This window comes from Nomascus leucogenys, unplaced genomic scaffold (genome assembly GCF_006542625.1).
Source record: "Nomascus leucogenys isolate Asia unplaced genomic scaffold, Asia_NLE_v1 Super-Scaffold_361, whole genome shotgun sequence".
Lineage (NCBI taxonomy): Eukaryota > Metazoa > Chordata > Mammalia > Primates > Hylobatidae > Nomascus > Nomascus leucogenys.
In genome coordinates, this window is record NW_022095772.1 from 975,188 (window position 1) to 993,113 (window position 17,926).

Below are 17,926 nucleotides of genomic sequence, written 5' to 3' on the forward strand. Positions count from 1 at the left end.
TTCTGGGAAGGCGTGCTGCGTCTTCGCCGCGGGGGCCCCGGTCCCCTCGGCGCGTGTCCTGTCCCCAGCTCAGGAGGGACGTCCTGCCCTGTCCTGCCCGGCCCGGAGCGGCGGGACCGGTGCCGCAGGTGGCAGCGGTAGGTGGCTGCCTCCTCCCCTCCGGGCGCGAGGGTTGTCGCAGGGACCCGGCACTGAGAGCCAGGTGGCTCCCGACAGCTGCGGTCCTGGAGGCGACCCCAGCCCTCGCCGCGGTGGGACAGGTGCGCGGGCACGCCTGGCCCCGGCTCCTGGGTCTCGGGAGCCTCCCGCACCTTCCCTGTTGTGCCTTGGGGGTGCTGCGTGGTGCAGAGGACCGAGAAGCCCTTGGCCCTCGGCGTCCGCCGCGCTCCTGCCCCTTCCTGGCCGGGGTGACAGGGGAAGGGTTAGGGCTGCGCATCCCGGGTCAGCTGGGGCGCCGCGGCGCAGTGCACCTGGAAGGCTCGGGGGAAGCGCGCGGTGCCCGTGGGTGTCCCAGTAATGCGGACCTGCGGGCGTGCGGCAGTAACGACCTCCTTCCCCAGTGCCCGTGCGAGGAAATTAGTGTTATGTGCTTGCTTTTTTTTTTTTTTTTTCTAAGAAAGTTTGACTCTGAATATCTTATTTTACTGGAGTTCCATTTGCCAGCACGTAAGTTTATGTAATAAGCGGCATACAGTTCGGAAAAAAATCTTCCTGTGAAGGTGCTTTTCCTTGCCCTCTGCAGGAAGAATTACGCCGAGCTGGTTGACAGGCTTATCCACCAGCAACTGTAGGAGCTGCAGGCAGCAGATAAAGTGTTTTTTGGGTAGGGGCACAAATCAGCCCTTCAGGACAATTTTTGTTTTTGGAAGATTCTGTTATCCAGTTCCAAACACCGTGCTATTTCAGTGTTGAAGATGGGGGAGGAGGGAGGAGCAAAGGCTTGTCAATCCTAATACCTCAACAGAAATTAGCTTTGCAGGATTAACTCTCCAAGCAAGCGAGTTGAATTTGGTAGCCCAAACTACAGCTGAAGCTGAGCCTCCATACTAAAGCCTGTCTCAGTTTTAATAGTTTTTCGGTTGATTCGTTTGCCTCTTCCAAGTAGGTGATCTTAGTGGCTGTTAAACAACAGGTGTCTCTCATGTTTGTACTTTTTTTCTTGTCTTCCATAGATTACTCTCGCTGCAGTGTTGACTATTAAGGTTAAATAGGAATCTTTGTCTTGGGCTTGGTTTTAGGGAGCATTCCCTCTGTATCTTCACCGAGTGTATTCTATCACATTAAGTACATTTCTATTTATGCCTAATTACTAAGAGTTTAAAAAGTCAAGGGTGGGTGTTGGGTTTTTTGCCCAAATGATTTTGTGTAGCATGCATTGATATGATCATGTAGATTTTCGTCTTAAAATTGTTAACATAAGTGGTCACATTGCTAGATTTTCTTTCTCTAAAACCCTGGGCTAATTTAAAATGTACTTTTGGATTGTTCACATCAATAAGCTAGCATCTTATTTAGGGTTTGGTATCTGAGATTGGCATATAGTTTACCCGATTTTTATCTGTGTTCATAATAAGGATCAGGCTGTCCTCTCTGATTAAATTGGGAAACTTTCCATCATTTTCTATGCTCTGGAATAGAAGAATTATCTGTTCCCTCAAGTTTGGCAGAACTTGACTGCAGACTGCCTAGGCTGCTGCTGGTGATTTTTTAGGAAGTTAATATCAGTATTTAATTACTTTTTCTTTTTTTTTCACGATCATTTATTTTTCTGTTTTTCTGTTTCTTCAAAGTAAATTTAGTATTTTCTATTTTCCTAGAAAATCATTAACATTATTGAAATTAATATATGCTAGCATAATGTTGTATTTAGTATTCTGTTGTAAGAAAACAGACTTTTACGTATCTGTATATATCTGTATGTTCTCTTTCTGATACAGTACTTTTTTGGGTACCTTTTCTCTTTTTTATTGATCAGACTTGCTTAATGATTATTTTATTAATCCTTTCAAAGAACCAGCTTTTATTAACCAGGATTTATTGATTAATTCTATTGATTTTTTTATTTTTCTATGACATTAATTTCTGTTTTTTATCTTTCTACTTGAGTTTATTTTGTTCAAGTTTTAACTGTTTGAATGGAAAACTTGGCTCATTTATTTAATCAATTAGTCCTGTGAACAAGGCAAGGACTTCTAATTCTTTCATTCCACTTACCTCACATTTGGCCTTAGTTGTATTTTTACTTTAACCCTTCCAACGAGACATTATTGCTATTGTTTTTGTGACTTTCTAGGTCAACATTTATTAGCTTTATCTACCTGTTTACCATTTCTTCACTTTCCATTCCTTCTTGTATCACAGATACTTTTCTTTGGAACATTTTCCTTCTCCCTCAAGTACGTTCTTTAGAAATTACTTCAGTGATGATCAATTCTCTGTTTTTGTAATATCTGAAAATGCTTTTATTCTCCCTGTATTCTAGAATTTTGGTTTCACCGTGTGTCTTCTATTGATTTCAGGGTTATTTTTATATTTTTTATATTTTTAAGAAGATGTTTTGTAGCTGGAAGGTTTTTGGGATCTCATTCTGCCACAGTGCTGAAAGAAAAACAAAGATTAAAAACAGATTAATTTGCAGTCCACAGTCAGTCACGACTGTTCCCTGAGCTCTTAGTATATTGGGTATACAGTTCTATATTAATCTCAAGTTTATTGATTATAATTCAGGTTTTCTGCATCCTTAACTTATTTTTTTTCTCTGTTTGACCTGTTGATTTGGAGAGTTGTATTGATTCTTGTAGGGGTTTTTGTCTGCAGCTTCACTCCTGAAGCCAGCGAGACCACGAACCCACCGGGAGGAACGAACAACTCCGGACGCGCCGCCTTAAGAGCCGTAACACTCACCGCGAAGGTCTGCAGCTTCACTCCTGAGCCAGCGAGACCGCAAACCCACCAGAAGGAAGAAACTCTGAACACATCCAGACATCGGAAGGAACAAACTCCGGACACACCGCCTTTAAGAACTGTAACGCTTACCGCGAGGGTCCACGGCTTCATTCTTGAAGTCAGTGAGACCAAGAACCCACCAATTCCAGACACAAAAGGTGTCCCCACCATTCCTATCCTCTTACTTCTCTCGCCTTACAAGCAGGTAACCATTGTTATTAGTTTCTTATGTACCTTCCAAAGTTTTCTTCATGCGAATACGAGCAAATATGAATCAGATTCTCCATTTCTCTTTTTTTTCACAAATAGTAGCATTATTCTCTATCTGGCCTTCACCCTGTGTTTTTATTTCACGATATATCATAAACATTGTCACATACCAACTGCTTGCTCTTCATAGATATAATGTTCCCTCAGATCTTCCCAAGAATATCTAATAATTTCTTTTACGTGCTCTAGTAATTATCTTTGCTTGGGTGTGTGTTCTCCTGTTGATTCAGTGTCCCTGTTTCATGATATTGAATAAAAACTTCGTGATTCTTTATGTGTTCACCTTCGAAGTTTGAGAATTTCTTTTTTTCCTGTCTTACTAGGCGTAGCCTGCCTCCTGTGATTGTCAAAGAGCTGTGGTGTGCTGCTGAGTGGCGTGTGTATTCCATGTGAGGGGAAGGGTCCAACAGTCTTGGCCATTCCGACTGCAGTTCCCTAGTTCATCACCTTGTCAGATTCTACCTGTGCTCCTCTGTCTGCTGTTAGAAGCCTGTTCCTGGAAAGCTGTTACCATTTCCCACTGCATAACAGCCTCCTCCCAAGCTTGTATCGGGCTATGGTTTGCTCAGGTAATCTGGTTCTGAGTACTTTTTACTTTTCAGAAATTTCCTAGACATTTTAGTTGGCCATCGGCACTCTTTCTTGTTTTCCAGGTTTCTTTTGATTTAGTGTTTTAAAAATATTTCTACCATTCCATTGAATTTTAAGACACTTGGAAGGCAGAAGTATGTGTTTTAATTTTAAGACACTTGGAAGGCAGAAGTATGTGTTTAGTTTATTATTTTGGAGACAGGGTCTTGCTGTGTCTCCCAGGTTGGAGTGCATTGGTGCAATCATAGGTAACTGTGACTTTGAACTTTTGGGCTTAACTGGTCCTCCTGCCTCGGCCTCCCAAAGCACTGAGATTCCCGGCATGGGCCACCATGCCCAGTCCTTTCTTTTATAATTTATTTCTGTGTTGGGGGCCCCCAGGACCATGCTCAGATCTGGTGGTTCACTTGGAAGACTCAGCATGTGGTATACTCATGGCTGTAATTTATTACAGTGAAAGGATACAAAGCACAATCAGCAAAGAGAAAGGTGCATGGGGCCAAGTCCAAAGAAAGCCAGGCACAAGCTTCCAAGCATCCCCTCCCAGTGCAGTCACACAGGATATGCCTAACTCCCCCAGGAAGGAGCTGTGGCAACGCATGTGAAATGCTGTCTACCAGGGAAACTCACTAGAGACCCAACACCCAGGGTTTTTATCGGGGGCTGGTCATGCAGGCCCCCTCTGCCCAGCACACACCACATTCCATGCTACCTGAAGAAAAGCAGGAGTTCAGCATAAACCACACAATAATTTAGGCACAGTGAGTCCCTCTTTCCAGCTTGGATGGTGGGAACCCTTGTGAAATCTAAGTTCCCGGGTGCCAGCCAAGGGTTAACCATGCTTTTTATGAGACTTTTTAAGAATAACAGTCTTGGGCCAGGCACAATGGCTCATGTCGATAATCCCAACACTGTGGGAGGCCAAGGTGGGAGGATCTCTTGAAGCCAGGAATTTAAGACCAGCCTGGCCAACACAGCAAGACCCTATCTTTATCTATCTATTTATTTATTTATTTATTTTAAATAAATAGTGGGTTACCTTGTTTTCAAATGTTGAACCAGCCTTGCATTTCTGGAATAAGTCCCACGTGATCATGGTGTATAATTATTTTTATATATTGCTTCCACTTGCTAATATTTTGTTAAGGAGTTTAAGGAGTTTTGTGTCTATATTCATGAAGGATATTGGTCTGCAGTTGATTTTTGTTTTTTTCTTTTCATCTTCTCCACCACCCTGCCTGGCTAATTTTTGTATTTTTAGTAGAGACAGGGTTTCACCATGTTGGCCAGGGTAGTCTCGAACTCCTGACCTCAGGTGATCCACTAACCTCAGCCTCCCAAAGTGCTGAGATTACAGGTGTGAGCCACTGCACCCGGCACAGTTTTCTTTTTTTATACTGCCCTTGTCCAGTTCTTCTTTATTTTTTCTGACTGCTCCTGCAGAGCAGAGCTACCCATAAGCAGTGTGTTGAGAGTAGCTGTCCTTATACGGTTCTAGTATCAGAGTAACACCAACTTCATAAAATGAACTGGGAGATGTTCCCTTCTCTTCAGTTTTCTCAAAGATGCTATGTAGTTAGAGTTGGTGGTAATTCTTCATTGAACATTTGGTAGAATTCTCCAGTGAATCCATCTGGGCCCAGATATTTGCTTCTTGAGAGTTAAAAACATTTTTAAAATCGTTATTCTTCAAACAAAGTTCTGTTTTTCTGAAGATATTTTTCACAGTGCATACATCTCTTTAGCTGCAAAATAATTTGTCATTGTTTTTATTTGTCAGGGAAGGGTATAATTTACCTTATCTAATATTTATAACATTTTAAGTTTAGTGTTTCTGTTTTAAGAGTTTTAAAATTACAAATTCAGTTTTCTCAGTAGTTATCAGGGTATCCCAATTATCTATTTCATATTGGGTGAGTTGTGGTAATTTGTGTTTTTTCAGTAATTAGTCCATTTCATCTACATTGTCAAATTTATAATGTGTAGAGTTGTTTGTAATTATGCTTTCATTCTAATAACTGGTAATCTGTGTCTTCTCTCTTTTTTCTTTGTTAGCCTTGCTAGAGGTTTGTCAATTTTATTAATCTTTCGAAGAATCAGTACTTTGTTTCACTGATTTTCTTTATTGTGTTTCTGTTTTCAGTTTTACTGATTTATTTTTATATTTTCTTTCTTTTGCTTGCTTTGGGTTTATTTTGCTCTTCGTCTTCTGTGTTCTTGAGTTGGGAGTGGAGACTATTGATTTGAAACTTTTTCTCTTTTCTAATGTAAACATTTAGTGTTATAAATTTCCCTCTCAGCATTGCTTTAACTATGTCCCACAAATTTTGATATTCTTTTTTTTTTTGAAGCAGTCTCTGTCTGTCGCCCAGGCTGGAGTGCAGTGGCGCAATCTCGGCCCACTGCAACCTCTGTCGCCTGTGTTCAAGCAATTCTCCTGCCTCAGCCTCCCGAGTAGCTGGGACCACAGGCTCCCACCACTGCGCCTGGCTAATTTTTGTAGTTTTTTAGTTGAGACGGGGTTTCACCATCTTGGCAAGGCTGGTCTCGAACTCCTGACCTCGTGATCCACCCGCCTCAGCCTCCCAAAGTGCTGGGATCACAGGCGTGAGCCACCACATCCGGCCATATTCATTTTTATTCAGTTTATTTCCCTAAAGAAATTTTAAAAAGTACATTAAACTGAATAAAAATGAATATCAGAAATGAGTATCTTTGACCCATGGATGATTTTAGAAATGTGTTGTCCAGTTTTCAAGTATTTGGAGACTTTTCTCGTTATCCTCCAGTTACTTCTTTCTAGTCTAATTCCAGTAGAGCACACTCTGTATGACTTCTATTCTTTCAAATGTGTTAAGTTTTTAAAGAGTGTTATTGAGATATAATCCACATACCATATGTTTCACCCACTTAAAACGTACAATTCAATGGCCTTTTATATTTGTAGAGTTGCGCAAACATCACCACAATCAATTTTGGAACATTTTCATTATCCCAAAAAGAAATCCTACACTCTTTAGCTGTCACCTTCTCCCTCCCCATTCAGCTCTTCCACTGTCCATCCAAGCCTTCGGCAATCACTGATGAGCTTTGTTTTATGGCCCAGGGAAGGGTCTAAGGATATGTTCAGTGAATACTTGAATGTTTATTTTGCTATTGTTGGGTAGAGTGTTCCGTAAATGTCTATTAGATCCTGTTGTTCAGTGGTGTTAAGTTCTTCTCAACTCCATGTTGATTTTTTTTGTCTAGTAGTTCTATCAGTTGTGAAGAGAGGGTGTTGAATCTCCAGGTAGAATGATTGATTTGCCTGTTTTTCTTTCAGGATCTTTTCTTGATCCTTTTAATTCCTCTCTCTTGAAATTTTCTTTTCTCTGAAGTCTATTTTATGTTGTTAATATAGCCACTCCTTTCTTTGATTAATGTTTTCATGATATATTTTATTCTTTTAATTTCAGCCAACATATATTGGTATATTTAAAGCAGGTTTCTTTTTTGTTTTTCAACTGAGATGGAGTCTCACTCTGTGGTTCAGGCTGGAGCGGTGCAATCTTGGCCCACTGCAACCTCTGCTGCCTGGGTTTGAGCAATTCTCGTGCCTCAGCCTCCTGGGACTACAGGCGTGTGCCACCATGCCTGGCTAATTTTTTTGTATTTTTAGTAGAGATGGGGTTTTACCATGTTGCCCAGGCTGGTCTGGAACTCCTGACCTCAGGTGATCCACCTGCCTCGGCCTCCCAAAGTGCTGGGATTACAGGCGTGAGTCACTGCGCCCGGTCTAAAGTAGGTTTCTTATAGCTATGTTTTTAAATTAACTGCTATCTCTGTCTTTTAATTGATATAATTAGAACATTTACATTTATGTAATTATTGATAGGTTAGGGCTTAAGTCTACCATTTTATTTATGTTTTTAAAAAATTTAGTTTGTCCTCCCTCTTTTTTTCTTTTCTTCTTGTCTTCCTATAGATTATTGGAATACTTTTTAGAATTCCATTTTGATTTATCTAATGGAATCTCTTTGTATAGTGTTGTTATTCTCTTTGTATAGTGTTTTGGTTATTCTCTTTGTATAGTGTTGTTAGTGGTTGCTGTATTACATTATATGTATATATATGTATACACACATACACACACATATGTTTATATATATACACATACACATACATATATTTATATATATACACATATACACACATATATTTATATATACTTATATGTGTGTATGTGTGTGTGTGTATATGTAACTTTTCACAGTGTTGTCATTTTACCACTTCAATGAAGTGTAAAAACCTATACTTTCCCCATTTATAATTCTCTACATACATTTAGAAGCACTTCAGACAGAGTTATAATTTTTGCTTCAACCATCAATATAATTTAGAAGTCTTAAGAGGAGATAGAAATTTTATTGTAATTACATGTATTTTTGCTTACTCTTATTTCTTTCTTCTTGATGTTTCTGGATTCCTTCTTTCATCATTTTTCGGTCTGTTGCATGATCTTCCTTTTGCCATTCCTTTAGGGTAGATCTGCTGGCAACACATTATCTTATTTTCCTTTATCTGAGAATGTCTTGATTTCCCATTGATTCTTGAAGGATATTTTTACTGAATCTAGAATTTTGTGTTGACACTTCTTTCAGCACTTGAAAACTGTTGTGTCATTTCCTTCTGGCTTCCTTAATTTCTGATAAGAAATCTGTTATTTGAATTGTTTTTCCCTTATACATGAAGTGTTGTTTCACTTACTGCTTTCAAGACTTTTTGTCTTTTCGTCTTTTCAGAAGTTTGACTATGATGTATTTTGGTGTGGATTTTATTGGGCTTTTTATTTGGGGTTCAGCATTTCGAATCCGTAGGTTTATGTCTCTTGCCAAATTTGGGAAGTTTTCAGCTATTATTTTTTGAATACTTTTCCAGCTGTGCCCTCTTTCTCTCTTTCCTGGACCCTGATGACAAGAGTGTTAGATCTTTTATTTTAGTCTCAGAGGTCTTTGAGACTTTCTCCCTCACTCCTTCCCTCCCTCCTTCCCTTCCTTCCTTCCTTTCTCTTTTTCCATCATTCCTCCTGCTGCTCCTCTTTTTTCTTGTTTATTTTTTGGCCAGTCTATTTTCTTTCCATTCTTCATATTGGGTAATTTCTATTGTTTTCTGTTGAAGTTCACTGATTATTTTGTCTGCTCCCTCCATTCTGTGTTAAGTCTATCCATCCAATTTGGTTACTGTATTTTTCAATTCTAAAATTTCCATTAAAATATGTGTCTTTTTTTTGAGAAGGAGTTTCGCTTTTGTTGCCCAGGCTGGAGTGCAATGTGCAGTAGCGGGATCTTGGCTCACTGCAACCTCTGCCTCTTGGGTTCAAGTGATTCTCCTGCCTCAGCCTCCCGAGTAACTGGGATTACAGGCATGTGCCACCATGCCTGGCTAATTTTGTATTTTTAGTAGAGACGGGGGTTTCTCCACATTGGTCAGGCTGGTCTCGAACTCTTGACCTCAGGTGATCTGCCTGCCTCAGCCTCCCAAAGTGCTGGGATTACAGGCCGTGAGCCACTGAACCCGGCCGAAATATATATCTTTTATTTCTTTGCCAAGATTTCTTTTTTCATTTGCTTGAAGCACATTTGTAGTTGTTTGTTGAGGCTGTTTTTTTTTTGGAGACGAAGTCTTGCTTTGTCGCCCAGGCTGGAGTGCAGTGGCGCCATCTCGGCTCACTGCAAGCTCCGCCTCCTGGGTTCACACCATTCTCCTGCCTCAGCCTCTCGAGTAGCTGGGACTACAGGCACCCACCACCACGCCTGGCTAATTTTTTTGTATTTTTAGTAGAGATGGGGTTTCACCATGTTAGCCAGGATGGTCTCCATCTCCTAACCTCATGATCCGCCCACCTCGGCCTCCCAAAGTGCTGGGATTACAGGCATGAGCCACTGCGCCCAGCCTGTTGAGGCTTATGATATGTGCTTTAAAATCCTTTCAGGTAATTCTAATATCTGTGCTCTCTTAGTGCTAGTGTCTGTCAATTGTCTTTTCTCTTTCAGTTTGGGATCTTCCTGGCTCTTGGTATAAGTGATCCTCAATGGAAACTTCAACGATTTGGATATTATGTTATCAGACTCTAGACCTTATTTAAACCTTCTGTTTTGGCAGGCTGTTTTGGACACCATTGTAGTAGAAGAAGGGGGACATCAGCTTGTTACTTCTAGATGGGGGTAAATATCCAGGCTTTCCGCTCTGCTTCCATTGACACCCAATGGAGTGGGGGACCTCTGTTGCTGCTGGGTGGTTGTGGGTATTCTGGTTCCCTACTTGGCCTCCCTGATACCTCCCTGGCTGGGAGGGGTAGGAGTGCCTTGTGACTGCTTGCCACAGTGATTTTCACTGTCACCATGGGGGAAGAGGGAGGAAAGGTGGCCTCGTTATCTCTGGGAAAAGGTTAAGTCACTGAATCTCCACTAGGTCTCCTCTGACATGACCCCAGCAGGGAGGGGAAGGAGGGCCTCATCACTCCTGGGTGGGAGTGGAAGTCCAGGTTCCCCTGACACTGCTGGGGGGGTGAGGGATGGGCTCCTTATTACTGCCATGCAGGGATAAAAGTCGCAGTCCTTACTCAGCCTTGGTGGGGGGTGTTGGGTACCTTGGTATGTCCTCACAAGACTGGAAGTCTAGGCTCCCCGCTCAGTTATTGCTGGTAAATGGGCAGTTACTGTCTAAATGTGTTCCATCTCATCAGACTGTCTCCTTCCTGGTCCTTTGGCTAGAGAGGGCAGGCTTTTCTTGGGGCTTTTCAGTCTGTGCCCCTTGGTGTTTTGAAGTTGCCTGCTTCTTCAGCTCCAAGTCTGAGATAATGAAGCAAAAAGAAGACCCAGTGAACCCATCACTGGGTTGTTCTGTGGGCCTCAAGGCACCTGGGTAGTCTGCCTCCTCTTCCCCTTCCAAAACCTTCTTATATTTGTTTTATATCTAGTGTTGAGGGTTTTTATTACCACTTAGTGGGAAGAACAGGGAAAAGTATGTCTGCTCTGTCCCTGGAGCTCAGGTCCACATCTTGCTTTTCGTTTGTTGTTTTTAAATAATTAGTTTTGTTTTTAAATGAAACTGAGTTTTCTTTGGAGAGGCCAAGCAAGTTGTCTGGTGGAGAGTCTCATGGTCAGAAGCTGTCCAGTTCTTCCCTTGTGATTAGCATCAAACAGTTTTGGCAAGAAGCTGTGTGGGTGATGCTGTGTAGCTCCCACATCACAAGGAGGCACATAGTGTCGGGGGCCCCAGCTGGGGGTCACAGGAAGCGTGATCACATCTTCCTTCCTATATCTAATAAATTATCTGTGGTGTGAAACTCTGAGATCATGTGAGCATCCTCTTCCCAAGCAGCCTTTTACTCAGTGGTTTTAGCATGTCTAGTTGAACATATTAAGGTTTACAAAATAATTTTTCTAATTCTGTCATTTCCTTTACATTTATTAGCTGGTATTCTTCCATGAAGAAGAGCTTTATCCAAAGCCACATCCTTTTATTCTCTTTTTAGTACCAATATGTATTTTAATTCATGTTTTATAATCATTACTGTCATATTTTTCTTGAAATTGTTCCACACAGGGCAAAGTGAGCTCCTTCTGGTTCACTCTTAGGTCCATTTAACATGACTCTGTTAATATTTGGGCAGTTCCTTGATTTCTGGGCAACATGAGATGTCCTAGACTCACCATGTTCATTTCATAGTCCACACCTAGAATCAGCTATTTCCCCAAGGAGCCCTGCTTCCTTTTAGTAAGGAATGGTATTTAGAAATGTAGATAAATTTCCAAGGGAGAAGAGTTTTCTAAGGGAAGATAAAGTATTGAATTATAGTAGTTACTCATAGTCACAACTGCTACTGTATTCTTGGTGACTTAGGCCCTCGTTTGAAGTTAGGGAGGTAGAGCTTCATGTGACAGTGATTTTTGTGCCTGTGTCTCTTCTACCTGGCTTTCTTGGGAGCCAGGAGAGTATCTTTTCCATTTTTATATTCGCAGTATTTAACACTGTTTCTGGAACAGAGGAGGATTTAATAACTATTTGGACTTAAATTGTGCTAAACAGACTCCTAAGCTGTGCATCATAGAATCCAAGAATTTTTCTAATGTTCTGCCTGTGTGGAGAAGAGTAAGGATCTGGAAAGAAGTCACAGTGGAAATGTTCATAGGCCGTGGGCAAATTATTCAGTGTTTCAGAACTTGTTTCTCTTGCTGAATGGGAAGCATTTTATTGGCTTCAGCATGCTAAAAAAAAAAAAAGGCTATAACAAGATCTGAGGCTGTTCTTACGAGGTAGTGGTAAAGTATGGGTACGGGATTCAGTTTGAACATTTAGGGAAGGTGACTTTCTAAGCTGTATATAGCTCACCCTAGAGGTGAACGGTACTGGATTTCAGCCTCTACTTGGGAGACGTGTGTTTCTTCTTTTGCTGACTCTGCTACTATGTAGTTCTATGACCTTTAAGTCAGTCAGTTGCTCAATTTCTTTTCCTTATTTTCATCTGGAAAAGAGTGTGATGATGTTTTGAATTAAGACATAATAAGAAAAACATATAAAACCCTTTGATATGTAGCAATAAAATGAAAGAAGATGTATTATAAGCACAGAACTTGGCCATTATAAGTAGCAACAAAGGAAGCCTGGCGTCAGGTCCTAGGGTTTGTTTTTATTTGAAGGAGCTGTATGTCACATTTTAATAAGAGTTCCAAATGAAAGGGTAGTTCCAGGCTGAGTCTAGCTTTGAGACTATAATGATAATGGGACTGTAAAGTTATATTAAAATGGGTTTAGGCAGAAGGCACATGAAGAGTACATTTATTTGTAACTGCATTTTGAGTGAAGGGATAGAACCTGAAAGGAAAGACTAAAATATTCAACATGGTATTTATCAAGTAAAGGGTGTGCTCACGCACGTGTGTGCATGTGTGCTGTGTGTGTTTATGATGAATAAGAACTCTTTTATTCCATCACCATTTGTTTAAACATGAAGTTTAAAGAAATGCTTTATTTCCTGAATTTTCTTTTTTCAAAAAGTAATTCTTGCTTGGGGTAAAAATTGCAAATAATATAGATACAGAATTCCATATTTTGACTATTACTTTGTATATTTGATGTGTATAAAATATTCTAGAGTTAGATGATTTTTATCAAGCAAGAAATACTTTTTCTGAAACTTATAGTCTTCCTTGGTCTTTATGTATAAGCAGGAGCAAAATGATAATCAGCTTATATAATCTAGAAATGTTCAAGAGGCCTTTTGGTTTTATAAGTTAATGAATTTTTTATTTAATACCTTCATCTGGCATTTCAAAAATGCCATATAGATATCATTTTAAAAACTTTTAAAGGGTAAAAGTATAGTATGTAGTTATATAAGAATTGAAAAATACAGCTAAACAAGAAGAAAATTAATCATCTACAGTCATGCCCCTAGGTATGTTGGCCTTGAAAGAATGGTTTATACTCACGGATTCAGATTTCCTGTCCATTCACTCTTGAGCTGACACCAGTAATTTTCACTCCCACCACTCTTCCAAGATTGTTGTTCTGAAGTTTACCACTGATTTGTAAGTCTAGACATTGTTTCTTAGACCTCATTTTATTTAACCTGTCAGCAATATTGGACCCAATGGAAAACTCTCTCTTCCATAACAGTGTCGTCACTTGGCTTTCAGGATCTCACTCACTCACCTGGCTTTTCTTCCTGCCTTTCTAGTCCATCCGTCATGGTCTGTTTTGCTTTCTTCCCATATCCCACCTTTTACACATTGATATGTCCCAGGACTCATATGTCCCAGGACTCAGTCCTCAATCTTCTTTCTCATGACTTTTACTACCTTGTGTGTGCTATTGATTTCCAAATGCATGTCTCCAGCCTAGATCTCTTTCCTTAATTCTAGACTTCTATACCAGTCTGCCTACTTGACATCTCTGTTTGATTGGTTACAAACTGTTGGGTATCACAAACTTACCAGGTCCAAGACTGGGGTACCGATATTCTTTCTCATACCTACCCCTCGCATAGTCTTTGCTACTTGCATTAATGGCAACTCTTGCAGTTGCTCTGCTAGAAACCAAGGTGTCGTCCTTGACTCACCTCTCTCTGACATCTCACATCTAGTCTGTCAGCAGATCTTGTCAGGAGTACCTGATGAATATATCCAGAAGCCAGTCATATCTTTCATGTCCAAGCCACCATCATCTGCTGTCTAGATGCATGTAATAGACTGTTAATTGGTTATTTCTGTTTTTTAAAAAGAATCTTCTTTTTGTCAATCCTTAACTCAGTGGCCGTATTTAAAACATAAGTCAGATGATGTCATTCCTCTGCTCAGACCCATCTGATTGCTTCCCATTTCACTCTAGTGTCAGGGTTCCTCCTCATACCTAGGAGGCAACACACAATATGCCCTGTTCTCTCTCTCACTTAAACTTCTGTTTCTTATTCCCTTTGCTCTGCTTCAGCCACGCTGAACTTCCTGCTCTTCGTTATCTATCACAGTTGCTTAAACACCCCAGGCACGCCTCTGTACTGGGCAGTTCCCTGTGTCTGGGATGCCTTTTCCTCAGATAGCTCCTGGTTTTCTCTTTCCATTCCTTCAGTTCTTTACTGAAAAGCCCCTTTCTCAGTAAGGACTTTTCTGGCCATCCTAAAATTCCCACCACCCCTCCTCTCAAACCTGTAAACATTTCATTTTCCTGCTTTAGTTTTTCTCCCCTAACACTGTATATTTTGCCTAATCTATCTACTGTTATATTTATTGTGTTTATTTCACTCCCACAAGTAGGAGTAGGGCCTAGCATGCAATAAGTAGCTACTGAATAAATATTTATTAAATGAGCAAGTGGAGTTTACCCTTCGATGTATTGTTTTAAACATTAGACTGATTCTCACGTAAAAAAAAAAGAAAAAAAAAAGGCTTGACATGGGCTCATTCTAACACTTTTGCCTAGTGATTATATGCATTTTTGGATTTTTTGGCTCTTTGTAGTAAGCTACATTCTTTATGTTAACAGTTTTCCATTTAGAGAGAAAAGCTCAGTATTGTGGTTACTCACTATTTATTCTTTTACTAATGATCATGATAGTTTTACTTCTGATAAAATGGATCAAAGGAGTTACAAACTTCACTGGTAATTTATAAAGAAAATTAAAATATAAGGGTGGTAAATTTAATGGACTTAAAAATTGTTTCCAAGTGATTATGAACCTTCAGTATTTGAAGTTAAAAGACCACGTTGGAATGTGTTGCTTTCTATAAGAGAGCTAGCTCATCAGGCAATCTGTATTCTGACAGAGCAGCTGTTGATCTTACATAGGGTTGTGGGAGCAGCAGACTTGAAGTATTGGCAGACTCTCAGCAGCATAAGAGGGTTGACATCATCTGGAGAAACATGGCTCTCTGAGTGAGGCTGCTGTGGGTTAGTTAACACTCCCAGGCTTGTGGATTGGAGTGAGTTTGTGTTCGATTGGCTGTCTTTCAGAAGCAAGTGGCCCACATTGATACTGGTTGGTGAGAGAGGCCAATGGTCACTGATTGATTGACTGTATTTAGAACTGGCTGTGGGTGGTTGCTTGTTACTACCATGGCTACAGGTCAGTTCTTTCCTAAGTTTGAGGCAACTTTAAACTGCAGTTTTCTGTTTAAAAGTTGCCTTCCATCAACTATGTTTAAAATGAAAATGGTTTCATATTCCAGAACTATTAGACTTAATTTGGAAGTGTGGGTCAAGAGGAATTGTTTAATAATTGCTCTCAGGAAGATCTCATTTTTTTGATGCTTAGTCTTAACCAGAAGAATTCTCTACATAGTTAAAAACAAACAAAAAGCAATTATTAGTTTTGTTTCAGTTTTTGTTATTTTCAGAGACTTCTGCTAAACTCCTAATATAATCTCCAGTGGGAAATGTTTGTCTCTTTGTTAATGTATGTATTTATATGATAGTGATACTCTTTTTTTATTCCTTAATCTTTTTTTTTTTGTTCACTTTCTGTTCCATGCAATGATAGTGATATAATGTGTGTTTACTTCATAAAAAAAATTTTCAATTTTCTGCTGGCAAATCCAGCTTTTTATATTAAGACTAAATACTAGACTAAACATGTAGGAAATTTACCAAATTATTTTATTTTCAAACAAACTTATATAACTAATCAGAATATTGCTATTTTTGAACTATATATAATGACTATAATGACATTTAGGAATTTTAACAGTAAGATTTTTTTCTTCCCAAGACATTTTCCTGATTTCTTTCACGTAATATGTGCCTATTTTTAAAACTTTGTTTAAACTGTTTAAACATTACTATATTTAAAAATAAACCCAAAACATAGCACAGATCTAAATATGAGTTTCGTGTGTAAGAGTCATTGCCTGTATGCAGTGGACTCCAGCTTTTTTTTTTTTTTCTTTGTGATGGAGTCTCACTCTTTCGCAGGGCTGGAGTGCAGTGAGAATCTCAGCTCACTGCAACCTCTGGCTCCTGGGTTCAAGCGATTCTCCTGCTTCAGCCTCCGGAGTAGCTGGGACTACAGGCATGCCACCAAGCCCAGCTAATTTTTGTATATTTAGTAGAGACGGGATTTCTCCATGTTGGCCAGGATGGTCTTGATCTACTGACCTCGTGATCCTCCCGTCTCAGCCTCCCAAAGTGCTGGGATTACAGGCATGAGCCACTGCGCCCTGCTGACTCTAACTTTTTAGTGTAGCATTCATCTTCCATTCTTAGTTTCCTTGTGTTTTACACTTTTCCTTTCAAGTTCCTAGGAAACACTTAGACTCCATGGGACTAATCTTTGTGCTCTCATTCCATTCTCCAAGTAGAGTAGTTTTCTCTGTTTTTCCCTGGTGAGCTCCTCTTATATTTTGCCTCTTCTGTAATGCCTTCCTTGTGCTAAAATATAACTTTTCGTATATCAACTTTTAAACTACACATTGTATCATAATTGCATATTACCTGGTTTTTGAGGCAGGAAATACATATTTCTTTTTATGTTGTTGGTAATTCATAACTGTGTTTTTTAAATTAATGAATTGAGATGGGGAAGAGTTGGAATTTTACAAAATTTTTTAAGTTCATTATCAGTAGAATTATTATAAAACATTGGCTTTTTATAGATTTTTTTAACTTCTGGTATTGCGTTACATATCAAGGAAGGAAAGAAATATGAAAATAAAAATTTGACCACAAAATAGTCTGTGATTACACCAGTGTTTGAGAAGGCTAATTTAGTAACTCATGGTCTGCTACAAGGAGATGATGACAGCAGCTTAAGTGAAATAGATGAGGATGAAAGAAGTTAAAATGTGTAAGTTCTTTATTTCTCTGAGAAAGAACATTTGCAGTGGTTACTTTTCCTGGAAATAGAATAATGTAGTCTACCAAAGCTGGAGAATACTCAACTATATCGACGCTGAAAGACTGATTACAGTGAGGGCTGGTGACTTTGACAAGGAGCAGTTTCAGTAAATAATTGCCGTGGAATCCTGACTATAGTGGATAAGCATAGACACCCCTTGAGGGAACCGTTATTGGGAAAGGCAATAGAGAAATGAGTGATAAATGAAGAAGAATGTGGGATTCAAGGGAATTTTCTTTCTTTTTTATTTTAAAATAGAAGCTTTTAGAATGTATTAGTATGCTGCTGGGAACGATACGGACAAGAAGAACATGTTTATGAGATTTAATTTTGTTCGTATGTCTAAGTGTTTGAAAGCTCGATTCATTATCTTTTATAGATTTTTAGCAAACTAATTGTCCTTAAAGTGCTTATTCATGTAGAGTTTTATGGTAAGAGTTTGTTCCTTCAGCATTGGTTCAGAAATGTAACATATTAGTGTAACTGAACATATAAATGGTGACTTGAAATTTAAACTATCATATGCAGAGTATTTAAAATTGTGAAATAATAAACATGCAAACACTTAGGCCATACTGAATATAATTTAAACATCCCTTGATGAACAGGTATGATCTGCTAAGGTACTCTAAAATGTCAGGTGTATCAACTTTATAGTTGTTTAGATTCTGGGGAGAAGGGGAGGGTTTTGTTCAAGTACTTTAGAAAAGCTAACTGTTGACAGTCTATCACAGACTATTACTTCTGGAT

General features: G+C 39.5%; 1 protein-coding gene across 1 annotated transcript in view; it reads left to right on the plus strand.

Annotated features, from left to right (window-relative positions):
* The first annotated feature begins 9,886 nt into the window (after nucleotides 1–9,886).
* Nucleotides 9,887–17,926, plus strand: part of LOC100598665 (coiled-coil domain-containing protein 144A-like) — a 47,770-nt gene continuing 39,730 nt past the window's right edge. Inside the window, exon 1 of the mRNA XM_030808354.1 lies at nucleotides 9,887–10,010. Coding sequence (XP_030664214.1) covers nucleotides 9,904–10,010 — 107 coding nt within the window. The 5' untranslated portion in view covers nucleotides 9,887–9,903. The remainder of the gene's footprint in view (nucleotides 10,011–17,926) is intronic.